The sequence below is a fragment of the Danio rerio genome, chromosome 15 (assembly GCF_049306965.1).
Source record: "Danio rerio strain Tuebingen ecotype United States chromosome 15, GRCz12tu, whole genome shotgun sequence".
NCBI lineage: Eukaryota > Metazoa > Chordata > Actinopteri > Cypriniformes > Danionidae > Danio > Danio rerio.
This window is the reverse complement of record NC_133190.1, coordinates 42,793,462-42,810,000: the sequence shown is the minus strand read 5'-3', so window position 1 is coordinate 42,810,000 and position 16,539 is coordinate 42,793,462. Positions and strand designations below refer to the sequence as shown.

Below are 16,539 nucleotides of genomic sequence, written 5' to 3'. Positions count from 1 at the left end.
AATAATGTTAATATTGAAATAAAAGAGGCGTTTGCAGAAAAGCCTTGCTGAAATATTGAATCCTCACTCACACATAGGCTGTCTTCTACAAAGACACACGCACATAAGTGAGCCCTCATGCTGAACACAAACAGACAACACAGCCAAGCCCAAACACAGAGTCACCCACACAAACACTGAGTGCTCAACTCTAAACTCTTCCGCCCACACACACACACACACACACACACAGAAATAATCTCTTATCCAGAGTAAACGATACGATGTAGAGTTATACATCACAACACACAATAACTCAACACAATCAGACAGACAGACAGACAGACAGACAGACAGACAGACAGATAGATAGATAGATAAAACAGATAGATAGATAGATAAAACAGACAGACAGATGCATAGACAAACAAATAGACAGACAAACAGATGGACAGAGACAGACAGATGGACAGATAGATAGACAGACAGACAGGGATAGACAGACAGACAGACGGACGGATAGACAGAGATAGACAGACAGATGGACAAATGGACAGATAGACAGATGGATAGAAAGAGAGACGATAGAAAGTGAGACAGATGGATAAACAAATAGATAGACAAACAGAGACAGACAGACAGACGGACAAACAAACAAACAAACAAACAAACAGAGATAGACAGATGGACAGATAAACAGATAGATAGACAGACAGACAGATGGACAAACAAACAGACAGAGATAGACGGATAGATGAATAGAGAGATGGATAGACAGACAGACAGAGACAGATGAACAGATAAACAGATGGATAGAGAGAGACAGACAAATGAACGGATGGATAGAAAGATGGATGATAGACAGACAGACAAAGACAGACAGTCAGACAGACAGACAGACGGACTAAAATAGACAGAGAGACGGATGGATAGACAGTTGAATGGATAGCCAAACGGATAGACAAATGGACAGAGACAGAGAGATGGACAAACGGATGGACATACAGACAGACAGCCAGAGATAGACAGACAGATGGACAAATAGATGGATGGATAAACAGAGATAGAAATAAGACACAGATGGATGGATGGACAAATAGACAGACAGACAGATGGACAGATAAATAGACAGACAAATAGACAGACAGAGATAAACAGACAGATGGATAGACAGACTGACAGAGAGAGAGAGAGACAGACAGACAGACAGACAGACAGATGGATGGATGGATAGACAGACAGACAGACAGACCGACAGAGACAGACAGATAGACAAACGGATAGAGAGAGAGACAGACAGACAGATGGATGGATAGACAGACAGACTGACAGAGACAGACAGATGGACAGATAGACAGACGGATAGAGAGAGACAGCCAGACAGCCAGACAGACAGACAGACAGACAGAGGGACAGACGGACACAGACAGACGGATGGATGGATGGATGGATGGAAAGATGGATAGACAAGCGGAGAGACAGACGAATAGAGACAGACAAATGGACTGACAGACGGACAGATAGACGGACAGACAGAGCTAGATAGATATTCAGATTAACAGATAGGCAGAGATAGAAAAAAAGAAAGACAGACAGATGGATAGACAGACAGACAAAGTGATGGACAGACAGACTGAACAACAGACAGACAGGTGTTTGGTGTGTTTTTAATACTCACTTTTGCAGTCTGGGGGACAGTGGGACTCTGTTTGCTGCAGCAGGGCTGAGTCTATTGTAGGAGGCGGGGTCTACTGTTGGTTTCGGAGAGGAGGAGGGGCCTAATGGAGAGAATGGGAGTGGCTTAGCTTAACCAAGAAAAGAATAAACATCATTTATATTGGGCATGCTCGAGTGTGGAATTAAATAAAATGGAATTGAACTATATCCCTCCTGCATGACAGTCCCAGTCAGACACAGTACAAGAGTATAAAAATGCTTCCATAAGAAGGAAAACAATACATCTGAAGAAGCACCCATTATATATGCTATCAGGATAAAACCACTTGTTTGGCTAAAAACGATTGAGTTTATGAATCTGTCTGCCAGAGAAAGTATTTCATTACAGGCATAACAACATACTGGTCATTCACTTGTTACCGCATATCCACATGCAGACAAATCAAACACACACACACATATATAAACACAGAGGGCCCATTGTGAATGCTGGCGGTGCTGCCTGAAACTTTGTGGGCACAGGAATGTGTAACTGGGGCCTCAGATGGAACTTTCAGTAATTGTGTGCGTGTGTGTGTGTGTGTGTGTGTGCGACTGCAGAGAAAGTCTGTTCAGTTTCCCCCTGAATTTGTCTCCTCTGCAAATTCTGAAGTCTCACGAACAAAGGATGGATCAGAAATGCTTCATTACCTCCTTTGCACTGTTTCCTGAGCTGCTCTCTTGACCAAGCGACTCGCGAATGGCACACGATCACAGGCAGTGTTGTGTGTGATCTGTGTGTGTGATTCAAAGTATAATCAGGAGGATCGCAAAGCATGTTTGTCAGACTCCTAAGATAAATATTGATCTTTGCGTCAATATAATTCTGCTGTTGAGCACCTGACAAACTTGTCTAGGAATGCTAAACTTTAACACCTATAAATTCCACTGCACTGCTTTACAGTCTGTCCTGGTCTCTTATGTTAACTAATAACTAGTGCTGTAGTAGTTTGATTATCAATATTTGTATACATATATATATACACACTCTATATTTGTATATTACTTAGTTTGGGTTGTTGTGAATGTGCAAGCAGCATTATTATTATTCCGTTGATTTTTGATTGTAAAATAAATAACAACTGAATTTAATGGTTTGGGTCTAAATTGTTAAACAAACAAACAAACAAACAAACAAACAAACAAACAAACAAACAAAATAAATAAATAAACACAAACCCATAAATACAAAATTAAATTCAATAAAACTTAAATTAAATTAAATAAAAAATTTAAACTTAATTAAATAAAAATAAATTAGAATAAAATAAATAAACAAACAAACAAACAAACAAATAAATAAATTAATTAATTAATAAAACAAAAAAAATATTCATTCACTAATTTTCTTTTCAGCTTAGTCCCTTTATTAATCCAGGGTTGCCACAGCAGAATGAACCGCCAACTTTTCCAGCATCTGTTTTATGTAGTGGATATCCTTCCAGCTGCAACTCATCTCTGGGAAACTAAATTAAATTATTAAAAATAAAATAAAATAAAATAAAATAAAATAAAATAAAATAAAATAAAATAAAATTAATTTAATTTAATTTAATTTATCATTATGCATTCTTTGTTAATATATATATATATTTTTTTTAATGCCAAAAGTTGCAATATTGACATATTTTTCAGGTTTGGCCTGTGATGCCAAAAAAATGTTTGTGTGCATTTCAGGCCCAATTAATTCAAATTATGCAATTATAATTATGTGGGTGTGCTGGTATGGATATAAGAGATTGCTTTGGATGTACATCCTGAGAGATTTCCATGTGTGTAAGTAGTGGTTTTGTTTTGCTAATGTGACACTGCACCAAAAATAATGATGCATCAAAATGAGTATTTCTGTTCATAATGATTCCAAAATAGAAACAATCCCCCAAAAATATCTGCTTAGCCTTTAGTATATGGAAAAGAGCAAATAAATAAATATATTTGTTTTATTAAAAACGATAGTGGCATCATTTAAACCAAATGTAATTAAAAGTACCTAAAAGTACTAAAAAGTACATATAAAACACTTAAAGTAAAACTATTGAACTGACCTTGGTGAAAAATGTCAGAGAAAGCCTAAAAAGAAATAAAAATATGAACATTCATTTAATCATTTATTTTCCTTTGGCTTAGTCCCTTATTTATTAAATAAAAAATAACCACCACAGCGGAATGAACCATCAACTATTCTGGCATATGTTTTACAAGGTGGATGCCTATCCAGCTTGCACACCAGCGACCTTCTTGCTATGATGTGACAGCGCTAACCACCAGGGTGCGAATTACAGGGGGATTTGACCACCCCAAATAATGCTTGATCCCGCTGAAGGATATCAAATACAAGATGTATAGGGGGGTCAGCCCTTTAATAGTAAGAAATAGCTTTCTCTGATCTCTGATCTATATCTTAAATAATAATAACTAAAAATGTATAATATAAATGTACATTTGACACCCCACCCACCCACATATAATGGTTTATACAATTACAAATGCATAATCACACCAATCAATGCTAAGAAAATTATTATTCAACAGTCTGAAACTGGCAGTTTTGGAGCACTGATAGACATCTTAAGCATTCACAGAACACGTTTCTTGTCAAATAGGTGTTTATATCTGCATGTTGCCTAAAAAAAAGAAAAAGAAAGAAACAGACATAATTTGTATAGTTTGACCTAGGGTAACCTCTAAAATAGTCACTAAATTTGCCTCAAACCACTGAAATGTATACATTTTATAGATAAATTAGATGTAATTTAAATATATGCATAAATTTGACTCACTGAAGCATGTACTGCCAAACTACTAACGAAAAAAGTTGACTCTACCAATTGTCAATGTATAATTCGCACACCGTGTCGCCCCATTATGAAACTTTTCCATTTAGGTGCTTTTTGGTGGCCTATGTGTAACTGTTTCACATTGACATTGTTTATTCATGCTTCACACTATGGTTTTGTGTCATGCATATCTATTTCTTCATTCAGCAGTACTCGCTTCTACATTCAGCCCATTTGTCTTGTAATTCATCTGACATTTGAACCACACCTGATTGACTAAACAGCCTCACGGTCACAAATGAGTTCAAGCTAAGGTCAATTTATAAAAAGATCATCCAAAACACAGATTAAGAACAAGGGCATACTTCAACTTATCATGCCACAATGTGAGACTAAAGTCATTTTATGGCTGCGCTGACTGTACAGTAGTTAATAATTTGCTTTAAACCCAGTTTCCAATAGTGTCACCAGATCTGGAGCAGCAATCAACAGTGAGCGGGCTTGTTTTCCCAGCGGGCTCTGCAATTTGAGAGAAACCTGTAATGATGCATGCATAGTTCAAGAACTGTGTGTGCTATGCATTGTTTAAACAAATCAGCAAAACATATGCTACATTGACTATCTATAGCACACAACACTGCTGAACCGACAAGTCTAGACTGCTTTGAAAATATAGCTATGTTTATTAACATTCAGTACTTCAGATGTGATGCATTACCGCCCAATAATTCATTCATTCACTTTCTTTCGGCCTAATCCCTTTATTCATCAGGGGTCGCCACAGCAGAATGAACCGCCAATTTATCCAGCATGTTTTACACAGCGGATGCACTTCCAGCTGCAACCCAGCACTGGGAAACACCCGTACACTCTCACAAACACACATATACACTACAACCGATCTGTGGGGGAACCAGAGAACCCAGAGAAATCTAGGCAGGCATGAATTCAAGGTTTACCACAGTTTGCAAAAGTCAAGATTTTAATGCAAAAATGTTCTGTTATACCCTTCCCAAGGTATGTGTAAGGTTTTTTTTTTATGTATTTTTTATCTTGTAAATAAATCTGTGTTTTTGAAACTAATGTATAGAGCAGAACTCAATATTTTATTTTATTTAGCCTGACATGTTTACTGTTCTAAAATATCATGTTTCTTAAAATAAAATAAATTGTGTCTTGTTGTACCCAGACATTAAAAAATAACTTATTTTAGAGCAGTAATCACAATAACGTGATACCGTGAAAACCCATGCCAACACAGGGAAAACATGCAAACTTCACATAGAAATGCCAACTGACCCAGCTGGGACTCGAACCAGCGACCTTCTTTCTGTGAGGTGACAGTGCTAACCACTGTGCCACCATGCTGCCCCAGCCCAATAATGTTATTTTAATATTATATAAACTACCAGTCAATTGTTGGCCTACTCAGTCATCATTTTTACCATATAAACATTTGTATTAAGCAGCCTGATTGTATAAGAAAATGTAACTATTTTACACTGACACTTTAGTAGCTAATTCATACAGATTCATAGGAGTTAATTTTCTGCAACGATTTTCGTACGATTTTTAAAGTCTGCAAATTGCACTAAAATGTACAAATAAGATTGTACAAATTTTTGACTTGGGTATTAAATGAAAAACGTATTAATTACAGTAAGATAGTGTTATAATATAGAGCGAATAACAGTAAATAACCATATTCAAAACTATAAAATAAAATAAATGCAACAATTTGTAAAAAAAAAAATATATATCAAAAAGTTACCAATTCCCATGAGATAATTAATGATGACAGTTTACCTTGTTTGTTATATTATTTGCGTGTTGTTGAGATATTTAAATGAGTCATGTGACCATAGTACTCAAAAGTGTCTCTAGACGCAGCTGATCACTGTTACCCTGATGAAGGCAGATCCTTGCCGAAACGCATAGTTTTTTTTTTTAAGTGAATAAATGCTTTTTAGATTTTCCACATATTTCGAGTGCCTTGAACTTATTTTTGTTGTTGTTTTGTGGAATCCCCTACCCAAAGAGCACCGACCAAATATTTGAGCTACACCTGAGCGCTTTTTGTTTGTTTTTGGATTGCCGTGCGATAAAATAATGAATTTAGTACAGTAATGGTTTAGGATAAAATAACGGCAAATAACAGTCAATGCAACAATTTGCAAAAATATATATATAAACATAAATAATCACTAATTATTATTAATGTAAATAATTATTACAAATTATTGAAAAAAAATATAATTATTAAAAGTAATCTAGTATATTTTTAAAACCGTATTAATGAACTTTATAATTAACACTTGGCACCATTAAAATAGAAAATAAACTAATGTGTAGAGATAATTTATATGTGCCTAATTTCAAGCATTTAAGCACAGATATGTGCGTCAAAATGTGTCAACATAATGATTAATATCTTTTAATGTATCAAAATAATAGCATATTTATTTGTTTCTGACACATTAGAACTTTTTCAGTGTCACATGTATATTTATTTATTTATTTATTTTTGGAGAAAAACATGACAATCATACATTTTTAGCCACACAAGCACTAACTAAAATGTTAATCCAGTGCAACAATGATTTGTACACAAAAAGAAAGTCTTATGCACATATAGAACAATATTCATTTAATAACATACTAAACATATTACTTGCTATTTATTTATTTATTTTTTTTACAAAAACTACAGCTCAGAATACATATGTGATTTAATGTTTACATAAATATTTCTTTTGCTGAAAGACAATGAAGCAATTTTTCTAAGGGTGTCCTGATCAGGGTTTTTTTGCCCTCGAGTCCAAGTCTGAGTCATTTGATTTTTAAAAACTACCGACACCGAAACCGATACGATACTTCTACAATACCAAAAAATAAAAAATAAAGAAGAGCAAAGAAACAGAATCAAGATGCTTCTTATTTTTTATTTAATTCACCTTATTTTAATATTCATAACAAACAGAGTACTTCTGTGAGGTAGCTTGAACAATCAAGCAATAAATATCATCAATTCTTCACTTCTGGACTTAATAGTGCAACAGTAAATATAAAACTCTAATATAAAAACAAATAGAACCTCAACCTAAAATACCCGGCAGGCAATCCCAAGTTTACATATCTCATAATTTGCCATGACAATGTTGTCATCATCAACTTTATAATACCTCCAGAACGCAGACATACTCGAGCTCATCACTTCAAGCTGCTTGCGTGTTCTACTTTGCCAGCATTTAACCAATAGCATCTCTACAACAAAGTGATGTCATGCCAAGTCAAAAAAAGAGGTCTAACTCTGTGCCACCGCATAACTATAGATGTGTTAAAAAGATAATGAGAATATACATGAGCCTGAAACCACGTGATTCTGCCCGATTTTCGATCACGTGATTGGATCTGGACATCCCTAATTATTTCATTTGTATAATTTTTATAAACACAAAAGTTTGAAACGGCGATGCAGTGGCACAGTAGGTAGTGCTGTCGCCTCACAGCAAGAAGTTTGCTGGGTTGCTGGTTCGAGCCTCGGCTGGGTCAGTTGGCGTTTCTATGTGGAGTTTGCATGTTCTCCCCGCGTTCGCGTGGGTTTTCCTCCGGGTGCTCCGGTTTCCCCCACAGTCCAAAGACATGAGGTACACAGGTGAATTAGGTAGGCTAAATTGTCCGTAGTGTATGAGTGTGAATGATTGTGTGTGGATGTTGCCCAGAGATGGGTTGCAACTGGAAGGGTATCCGCTGTGTAAAAACGTGCTGGATAAGTTGGCGGTTCATTCTGCTGTGGCGACCCCGGATTAATAAAGGGAGTAAGCCGACAAGAAAATGAATGAATGAAAAATTTGAAACATGCATCTAACATGCTTTCTAAAAAAAATTTACATTAAAAAAACAATTTTGTGTTGAAAATACCGACATGTGAACCAAAATCTTACGTTTGCCTCATAGTCTGATTTTATTGCATATACCATATAAATCTGGCGTATGTTTTTATTGTTGTGGACTTTACACACATAAATAAACTACGACAATGTAGGTGCTTTAAATATTAACCTTTTTTCCCGTCAAACTTGTTTCCTGGTCCATGTCTGAAGGGTATAAATACTGGCCAGACTTTGTACAGTGAGTGAGCCTGGGGGATTACCATACAGACTGTGTACATTGCACTTACACAAACTTATGAGGCATTTCAAAACAAACACATTCCCTTTTAACATTAGCAGTGGAGAAAATCCCTTGACAACCAAAGACTCTCTCATTCTCACACACACACCCCCTCTGACTGTTCATATTCACACCAAACAGTCAGCGTATAAAAAAGATGTGACAAATTCCAGGACAGCACAGAAACACACACACGCAACAGTTACAGACAACTGCAAAAATCCAACAGAGCCGACAGCATGAATTCTCCCAAAAGATGGTCAGTCCACAGTGTCCACTGTATTCAGCAACTTACTGAACTGAGTCTGAACAGCTTTATACTAAGCTGAAAACTTTAGCTGCATGAAAATTAAGAAAAAACAACAACGGAACTCGATGGCTTCCACAATCCAACATTTTTCAAATTATCTTTTTTTTTTTTGTGTTCAACTCATTCTTTGGTAAACTGTCCCTTTAACAACTCTTTTTTAGCATCTGTGATCCCCCAGTTGTTCACATTATGCACAGTTTGTGCGATTTATTTGTGGCCAAACATAATACTTTCATCTCTAAAATCGTTTTCTTTTCTTGATATAAGACAATAAATCTGAACATAATCAAGGATGACTCATGTGAAGCTAATTACATTTTTTGTGAATTTGAATGTGTGCAAAGAATTTAGGGCGACTGAATGACGTGAAGGATACATCATCCTTCAAAAAAAGAATAAACAGGTTGAATCAAGGACAAGAAATGAAGGATGCAACTAAAGATTTTCATTGATGTAGCTTAATGTTGTTGCAGCCTGAATGTGCAGTCAAGGACACGTCCTTACAATTGGGAAGCATCTAAGGTCATGTAAAAAATGTTAAAAATTTTTTAAAAACACCCATTTCCATTTCATATAGTTATAGACTGCATATGTAGTGAGCTTAATGTGTACGAGAACAAAATAAGGGTTTAGTATACAAACATTTTTCCAAGATATGGATACACTGTATCATTTGCAATCAGACCCCTAAAATCCTGCTAATGTATTAACAAAAATAAAAAGAACAGTTTTAGTTAAAAAAAGTTGCCATTTAAATGACCGGCAAAATACATTGCATATAGGCTAAATATATACAGTTGAAGCCAAATTATCAGCCCTTCTGTGAAATTTGTATTATTTGTCATATATTTCCCAAGTGATGTTTACCAGACCAAGGAAGTTTTCACAGTATTTCCTATAATATTATTTTCTTCTGGGAGAAAGTCGTATTTCTTTTAGTTTGGCTGGAATAAAAGCAATTTTTTATCTTAAATATTGCAAATATTATTAGGCCCCTTAAGATATTTTTCTTATTGTCTACAGAATGAACACTGATGTCCAATGACTTGTCTAATTATCCTAATTTAATAACTTAAGTCTTTAAATTGGACTTTAAGCTAAAAACTTGTATCTTGCAAAATAAGTAGACACATTGTATGTTCTCTTATCATATCAAAGAAAAAATAAATTAGTTATTGAAACTATCATCTTTAAAAATGTAGTGAAAAAAAAACTTCTCTTTGTTAAACATCACAGAAATAATTTTTAAAAATCAAAAATTCCCAGGAGGGCTAATCACACACACTTGACTTGTATATGGCCTAATTTTTGTCTGTAGGCTAAAGCAATCCCGCCTTGAAGAGATGAAGGTTATAGGGTTACAAAAATTGGAAGAAACCTTTAATGTAGAGGCTTCAATTGAATTCATACTGTGTAAAAGAAAAAAAACTCCCAGATTTAATAAAATCTTTAGTTGATTGCAGGCTGTTAGAGTGGTTGCTCAATTTAATAATGCAAAATAATATCGTTCCTTATATAAATTGCATGTTTTTATTACTTTAAGTGACATACTCAATAGCAACTTTGACATTTGTAGTTGCATCAGTGTCTGTATTTAAACTGCACATATCACTGTTGTTATCTGTGGCCTTAAATGACTGATTCTGTGATGGCTATTCTTAAAACGCATGCATTTATTTGCTTCAATCCTTGTGTTTTGTTGTGAAAATACACGAAAATCTTGCAAAAGGTTTTCTTTTATGATCTCAAGAACCATTGGGCTCACAAAATGCTGGAAAGACTGGTTATATGAACTATAGAAATACTGTTTCTCTGGAGCAAAAGCCCACGTTATTGTATCATTTCATCTCTTACTAAAAAAACACATAAAAGCATTATGAGCACCAGTGCACATTCACATTACAACCACATCACATTCCACCAATAAAAAAAAAGAAAAAATACGAATATCATTATGGACTGATTTAAGATGATGACAGTGCCACTGATAAAATTCTCATTGGATAGTACTTTTTGAAAAATAATAAGTGTGCTTAATGAAGGCTTTAAGCAAACATGCAGGGCAAAATTCATTTGTTTAGCCGCATAAAACAGCATTCTTTGGAAAAACAGGTGAGGCACTATGCATAATGCAATCATTAACCTTGTCAAATAAAATGCAAACACAAAACTGCAAACTGTAAGTTGCCTACCTCATGCCAAGAATTCACACCATGTTGGGTTTAATGTATTAATAGGTGATGATGGAAGTTGAACCATTGGTTTACAAGGAAGGCCAGACTACCAAAAAAAAATCCTAAATAAAATATGTTTCTTTCTGATTAGCATTAGCAGTTAGAGACTATACACAGAATTTCCATTGAACGTCATTCAAAAGTAGCCATGTTTACTGATATTTAAGGGTTTGTTTGTTTACTTTCCTGCATGGACTTCAAAGGTAAAGAAGCCATTTACAGCTGATGGCTTCAAAACCTGATAACTGAGTGCACAAAATGCCTGTTAGCAAAGCAAACACCTCTGATAGAAATGCTAACATTAAGCCCTTAAATATCTTCATTGGTCTCTTGAACTCTACACTGACACCTACTGGCATGGAGGTGTCATTAAACAATAGCAAACGTAGTGTAAAAATATCTGTTAATTCAGTGTCAGTGCATCAGTGTTAATCAGTGTCAATATTTTGAGATTCACAGAGTTTTTACATTTATTTACAGTTGTGAATTAAATTATGGGATGTTGATCTCTGCTCTGTCGACTTTTGATGTTGAAAATTCAACTCTGTAGTTAAACAAAGTGACTTTTATTATCATTTTAGTAGTTTGAAATAATATAACGTATAAGAAATAATATACAGAAGTGTGTAAAAAAACAGATAATGAAATGGAAGTGTATTGCAAGGTTTTTATACCATAGTAAACAACACCAACCCAGAGAATATATCGCTTTAATCTATTAAAAATGTCAATAAATGTCACTTTTTCAATATTTTCATGGTTAAACATTGTTGGACGAAAGATCAACATACCATTATAAAAATTAAAAGCAGAAATAAACAGTGAAAACTAAAAACATGAATCACAAAATATGTAAAACTGCTAATTTGCCAATATTTTTTACAGTGTGGTTGTAGCAATACCATATACACTGACAAATGTGTCAACCATTATTGATTCTGCAACCAACTGATAAGAGATAAAGTGGACAACAGTGTTCAGAACATCATGTGATCCCAATATGGCGGCCTCCATAAAGAGGCCAATTCTTGCAACATCTTTTATGACTCATATCTCACATGAGTTCGTCATCATCAGATCAAAATTGCAATTAATTTTCCAACCAGGAACAATCATAAAACCTAAAACACAAGAAGTATTTCAGGCATTAGCCGAGTGCAAGTCTGAATAAGTGTGACTTGCGTTAAAGAATGCTGCCGAAAGCGATGTCTGTCTCATTGTTTATGAGTTAAAGCCGGACGTTCTTGGCAATAATAAAGCAGGTCTTTCTATTGCTTTCAGGTCCATCATAACATCTTTGATCCTGCTCTTAACAGAGCTTAAACTCAACAACAACAGTCTCACAATTGAGCGATTTTTTTTGTCATTCAGATTTGAAAGAAAGGTCGACTTGATCTCAGCTGACATCAATAAAGATGCTGGTGTCCTCATAAAAACGCGAACACTTGTAATTCTCAGAACAATTAAAAACAAACAGTGAACAATTAAACCAGTTTCTCGAGTTTCAGCAGCTTTGCAACTTTACCGCAGGGCAAAATCATGTGCTTTCGGTCTCTCTCTCTCTCGTAGAAAAACACAAGCACTAGCACTGGTTTGCCAAGTCCTAATTGTGAACAAGTCATTAAAATAAACTAAATGGTTTAGACTCAAACATCAGCTGACATCCAAATCAACTGTCAGCCTCATCAAGAACAAATCAAGCTCTTAATAAGATGAGTTCACCCAAATTTGACTTCTGTCATACTTTACTTAGCCTTGCTGCGAGACATGAACATGGGAGAAGACAATTTGAAGAACATATGTAACCAAAACTGTTGTTAATCCAAATGACTTCCATAGTATTTTCCCCCAATATGGAAATCAATGGGACCATCACTGTCAACATTCAACAAAACATCTTCTCTTGTGTTCAACATAGCCAAGGCAAGGCAAACTTTATTTGTAAAGCACTATTTTACACAAACGTAGTTGATCCAAAGTGCTTTATAAGTAATTAAAATATTTAAGAAAATAAAATAAAACTTGTATTAAAAATGAAAGGAAAGGAAATATATATGTAATACTAAAATACAGATAAGAAATAACATATATGTGTCACAGGAAAAATAAGTCTTTAAGTTAGATTTAAAAGCATCCAAGGATGGAGAAATCCTGATGTTTATAGGGAGACTGTTCCAGAGCCTTGAGGCCACAACATAGAAAACTCGATCACCTTTTGACTTGCAGCGAATCCGAGGCACAGACAAAAGAAACTGATCATGAGAACTTAATGGAGATAATCTTGTTCATCAACCCGAAAGAAAAACGAATACAAGTTTGATGATGAGTGAGTAAAGATGAGGGTGGAAAACATTTAAGCAGTATTTCAGTTTTGTTCTGATACTATTGAGTACTTTCTCTTCATTATTTGTGATTCTAATGCTATAAAAGTACAACTTCGTGTATCTCAAAGACTCTTTTTTTACATTTTAAAAAAACTTTTGGAAATATTCCATCAGTTTTAAGGTTCTTTATTGAAACGCACATGCCATTAAAAGAAAAGGTTAAGCAGTACAGGCCACACAAGTAAAATAAAGAGGGTTATTTCAGTTAATCTAAACTCCACAAACTATTTTATGACACAGAGAACAATACCACTCTCTGTTTAGACCCCTGCATTTACTAGGCAACGTTAATACAACTAATATATCAGTTTCAGTAGCTTATATATTGTGTTTCAAAACCAATGACCATTGTTGTTCAAACAATGAGCAAAGATTACAAGCAGTTTTAAAATAACTCCTTTAAGGTTATCATGATAAGCATCAAAATGTGGCTCAGATACTCATAAAGGAATCTGATGTAAGACAATTTTGAGTCATATAAACAATAACAATGGTCCCAACGCATTTCCTGTTTTACATTTTTAACTTCTACAGCTTCTAAGAATCCAAAAAGGTCCTAATATTGATAAATAATGATATGATAGCCGTTTTAACGTTAAGTTATGATTGAATTGCCTCTTGTTTCAGTTATGAAATAGTTTGATAACAAGCAGGAAATGTTCATGGGAAAACGGCATGACCACATTGACATGGTCTATATATCCAAATCACATATTTAAAGGGAAAGTTTACCCATTATTTACTCACCCTCAAGTGGTTTTAAACTTTTAAGAGTTTCTTTCTGCTGAACACAAAAGAAAATACTTTGAAGAAAGCTGAAAACATGTAATCATTGGACGTCAGTGGTTACATTTTTTAGCATTCCTCAAAATGACTTCACTTGTGATTAAGAGAAACTCATAAAGTTCTGAAACAAGTTAAAGGTGTGAAGCAAGTAAATGTTGATAGCATTTTCATTTTCTGGTGAACTGGCCCTTTAACAAATTACACAAAACTGACATGAAATGTCTTGTCAGACGGGCTAAATTCAATTTTCAGCCATCAGAAATACAAATGTGTTCAAATATTATACTTGATGACACATATGTTCATCATTATGGTAAAAACTTCAGAAAAGCAGGGTTGTCAGATTCTAAATAGTGAAATCATATTAAAAGCCAATGATTAGAAAAGTACAGCATTGTTCAGTCAACTAAATAGTGCTAATATTGTTTTGTAGTCATGCTTTTATGCGCTTTCAGACTGAGTATTCAAAGTAGCGTGGTTATTAGTTAATAATTGAGGAAAAATTGGTTTTATATTCGCACATTCGTTCAACTTGTGACGCTCCCCCCTATTGTTTAGCATGCTAATTTGAATATTCAGACTGAAATCGCATGTAGCCTACTGTGAGTATGACTTCAAAACAACATTAGCATTATTTGACTGACTGTAAACAATACTTTTATAGTCACTGGCTGCTAATATGAATTCCCCATTTAGAATTAGCAAAGAATTTTTCCTGGAATTATTATTAAGGCGAAAATAAGATTGTGCGAATATAAAACCAACTTTACCTCAATTGTTTACCAATATAAGGGTCACAAGTTGTCAATGTTCAAATTAACGAATGTGCGAATATAAACCTTTCCATGTGAGTTCTAAAAGTTCTAAAATTCTAAAGTTCTAAAAGCTCTGTTCTAAAAGAAACACGTGTGACTGCTGGTCATTTGATGTTTTCACCGTGTTGAGATGAAGCAAACAGGTCACCCTTACTTTCTTGTTGTTCTGAGGGTCCAGCTGACTTTTTCTTTCTCATCGAGCGGTAAAAGCGTGAATTCCTGCGGATCGGGGCTCTAAGAGTCTCGTCTTCGTTCTCGTCGTCCTCGCTGGGCAGTTGGGGCACAGGCGTCCGAGGTTTGGTCTGGACCTCTTGAGGTTTATTATTATGCCCCCATTTCCCTCTGAAGAGGGCTGTCATCGCCATCATCTACTCATGGGAGGATGTCCATCTGACATAGCACAGCAGGAATCCCCATCCAAGCTGAATCCAAAAAAGTTAGTCCAAAATGGCACAGTTACCGAAAAGTCACCGAAACTCTCTCTTTCTTGTTGCTCTTTATTTTTCCTCTGCCTGAGGGCCAGGCGTGCGGTTAGCGACTGGTTTGTGACAAAGTTTGAAGTCTTTACTTTTCTCTCAGAATCCTCTCTTGACTGCCTCGCAAACCTGTCCTCTGGCCCTCGGTGTCAAAGTTCTCTCTCCTCCCTCTCATTCATTCGCCTTACTGCGTCTCTCCCGCCTCCTTCTCTTGTCTGTTTCTCGCATTGCATTCTGCCCCACGTATTAAACAGGTAAAGTCAGATTGAGTCAGGTCTTGTAATTTTGGTTGTCAGTTTGTTGATGTGAACGTAAGAACCTCTCCCCTAACGTCACATCAGTGTGACACCTCAAACAACTCCACTTAAGTGACTACTCGGCCCTTTGTGGAGCTTTTTTTTACACAGGTGTTTTGTTTTGATATTGAATAATAGCGAATATTTGAACTATTATTTAATCTAAGTAGTTATGATTTAAATTAAACTATTATTACTATTATTTAAACTATTAAAATATTGAAACAATATAAAAATATTGTAATATTTTTAGGTTGTTATAAATAATAACAAAATAATTTATTTTCTTGTAAATTTATTTGTCTATTGTATGAAATATGATCTTGGTGTAAAATGTGGTTATTAATTTAATTATTATTATATAGGGCATATTGTATACACAAAATGGTCCAAAGTTAAACTTAAATGTACTATACAAAATTGATCTTAAACATTACATTGAAGCCCTAAAAGATCTAAAAATAAAAAAAGCAAAAATGATGTACGCCATTTTGGAATCCTTTTCATTTGTGATTTTTTTATATCCCCTGCTTTAATATTTATTTATTTATTTATTTATTTATTCATTCATTCATTCATTCATTCATTCATTC

General features: G+C 34.8%; 1 protein-coding gene across 3 annotated transcripts in view; it reads right to left on the bottom strand.

Moving 5' to 3' along the window:
* The window catches only part of ngef (neuronal guanine nucleotide exchange factor), a 55,365-nt gene extending 39,529 nt beyond the window's left edge, over positions 1 to 15,836 (bottom strand). Inside the window, exons 1-2 of one of the 3 annotated variants that reach the window (XM_692454.8) lie at positions 15,329 to 15,836; positions 1,658 to 1,757 (exon numbers count right to left, since the gene is read on the bottom strand). In XM_692454.8, the coding sequence (XP_697546.3) occupies positions 1,658 to 1,757; positions 15,329 to 15,542 (314 nt within the window). In that variant the 5' untranslated portion in view covers positions 15,543 to 15,836. Of the gene's footprint in view, positions 1 to 71; positions 164 to 1,657; positions 1,758 to 11,147; positions 11,475 to 15,328 lie in introns of those variants that run through there. The other 2 variants (XM_073923983.1, XM_005157788.6) reach the window with 2 other exon arrangements.
* Between the last annotated feature and the right edge of the window lie 703 nt (positions 15,837 to 16,539).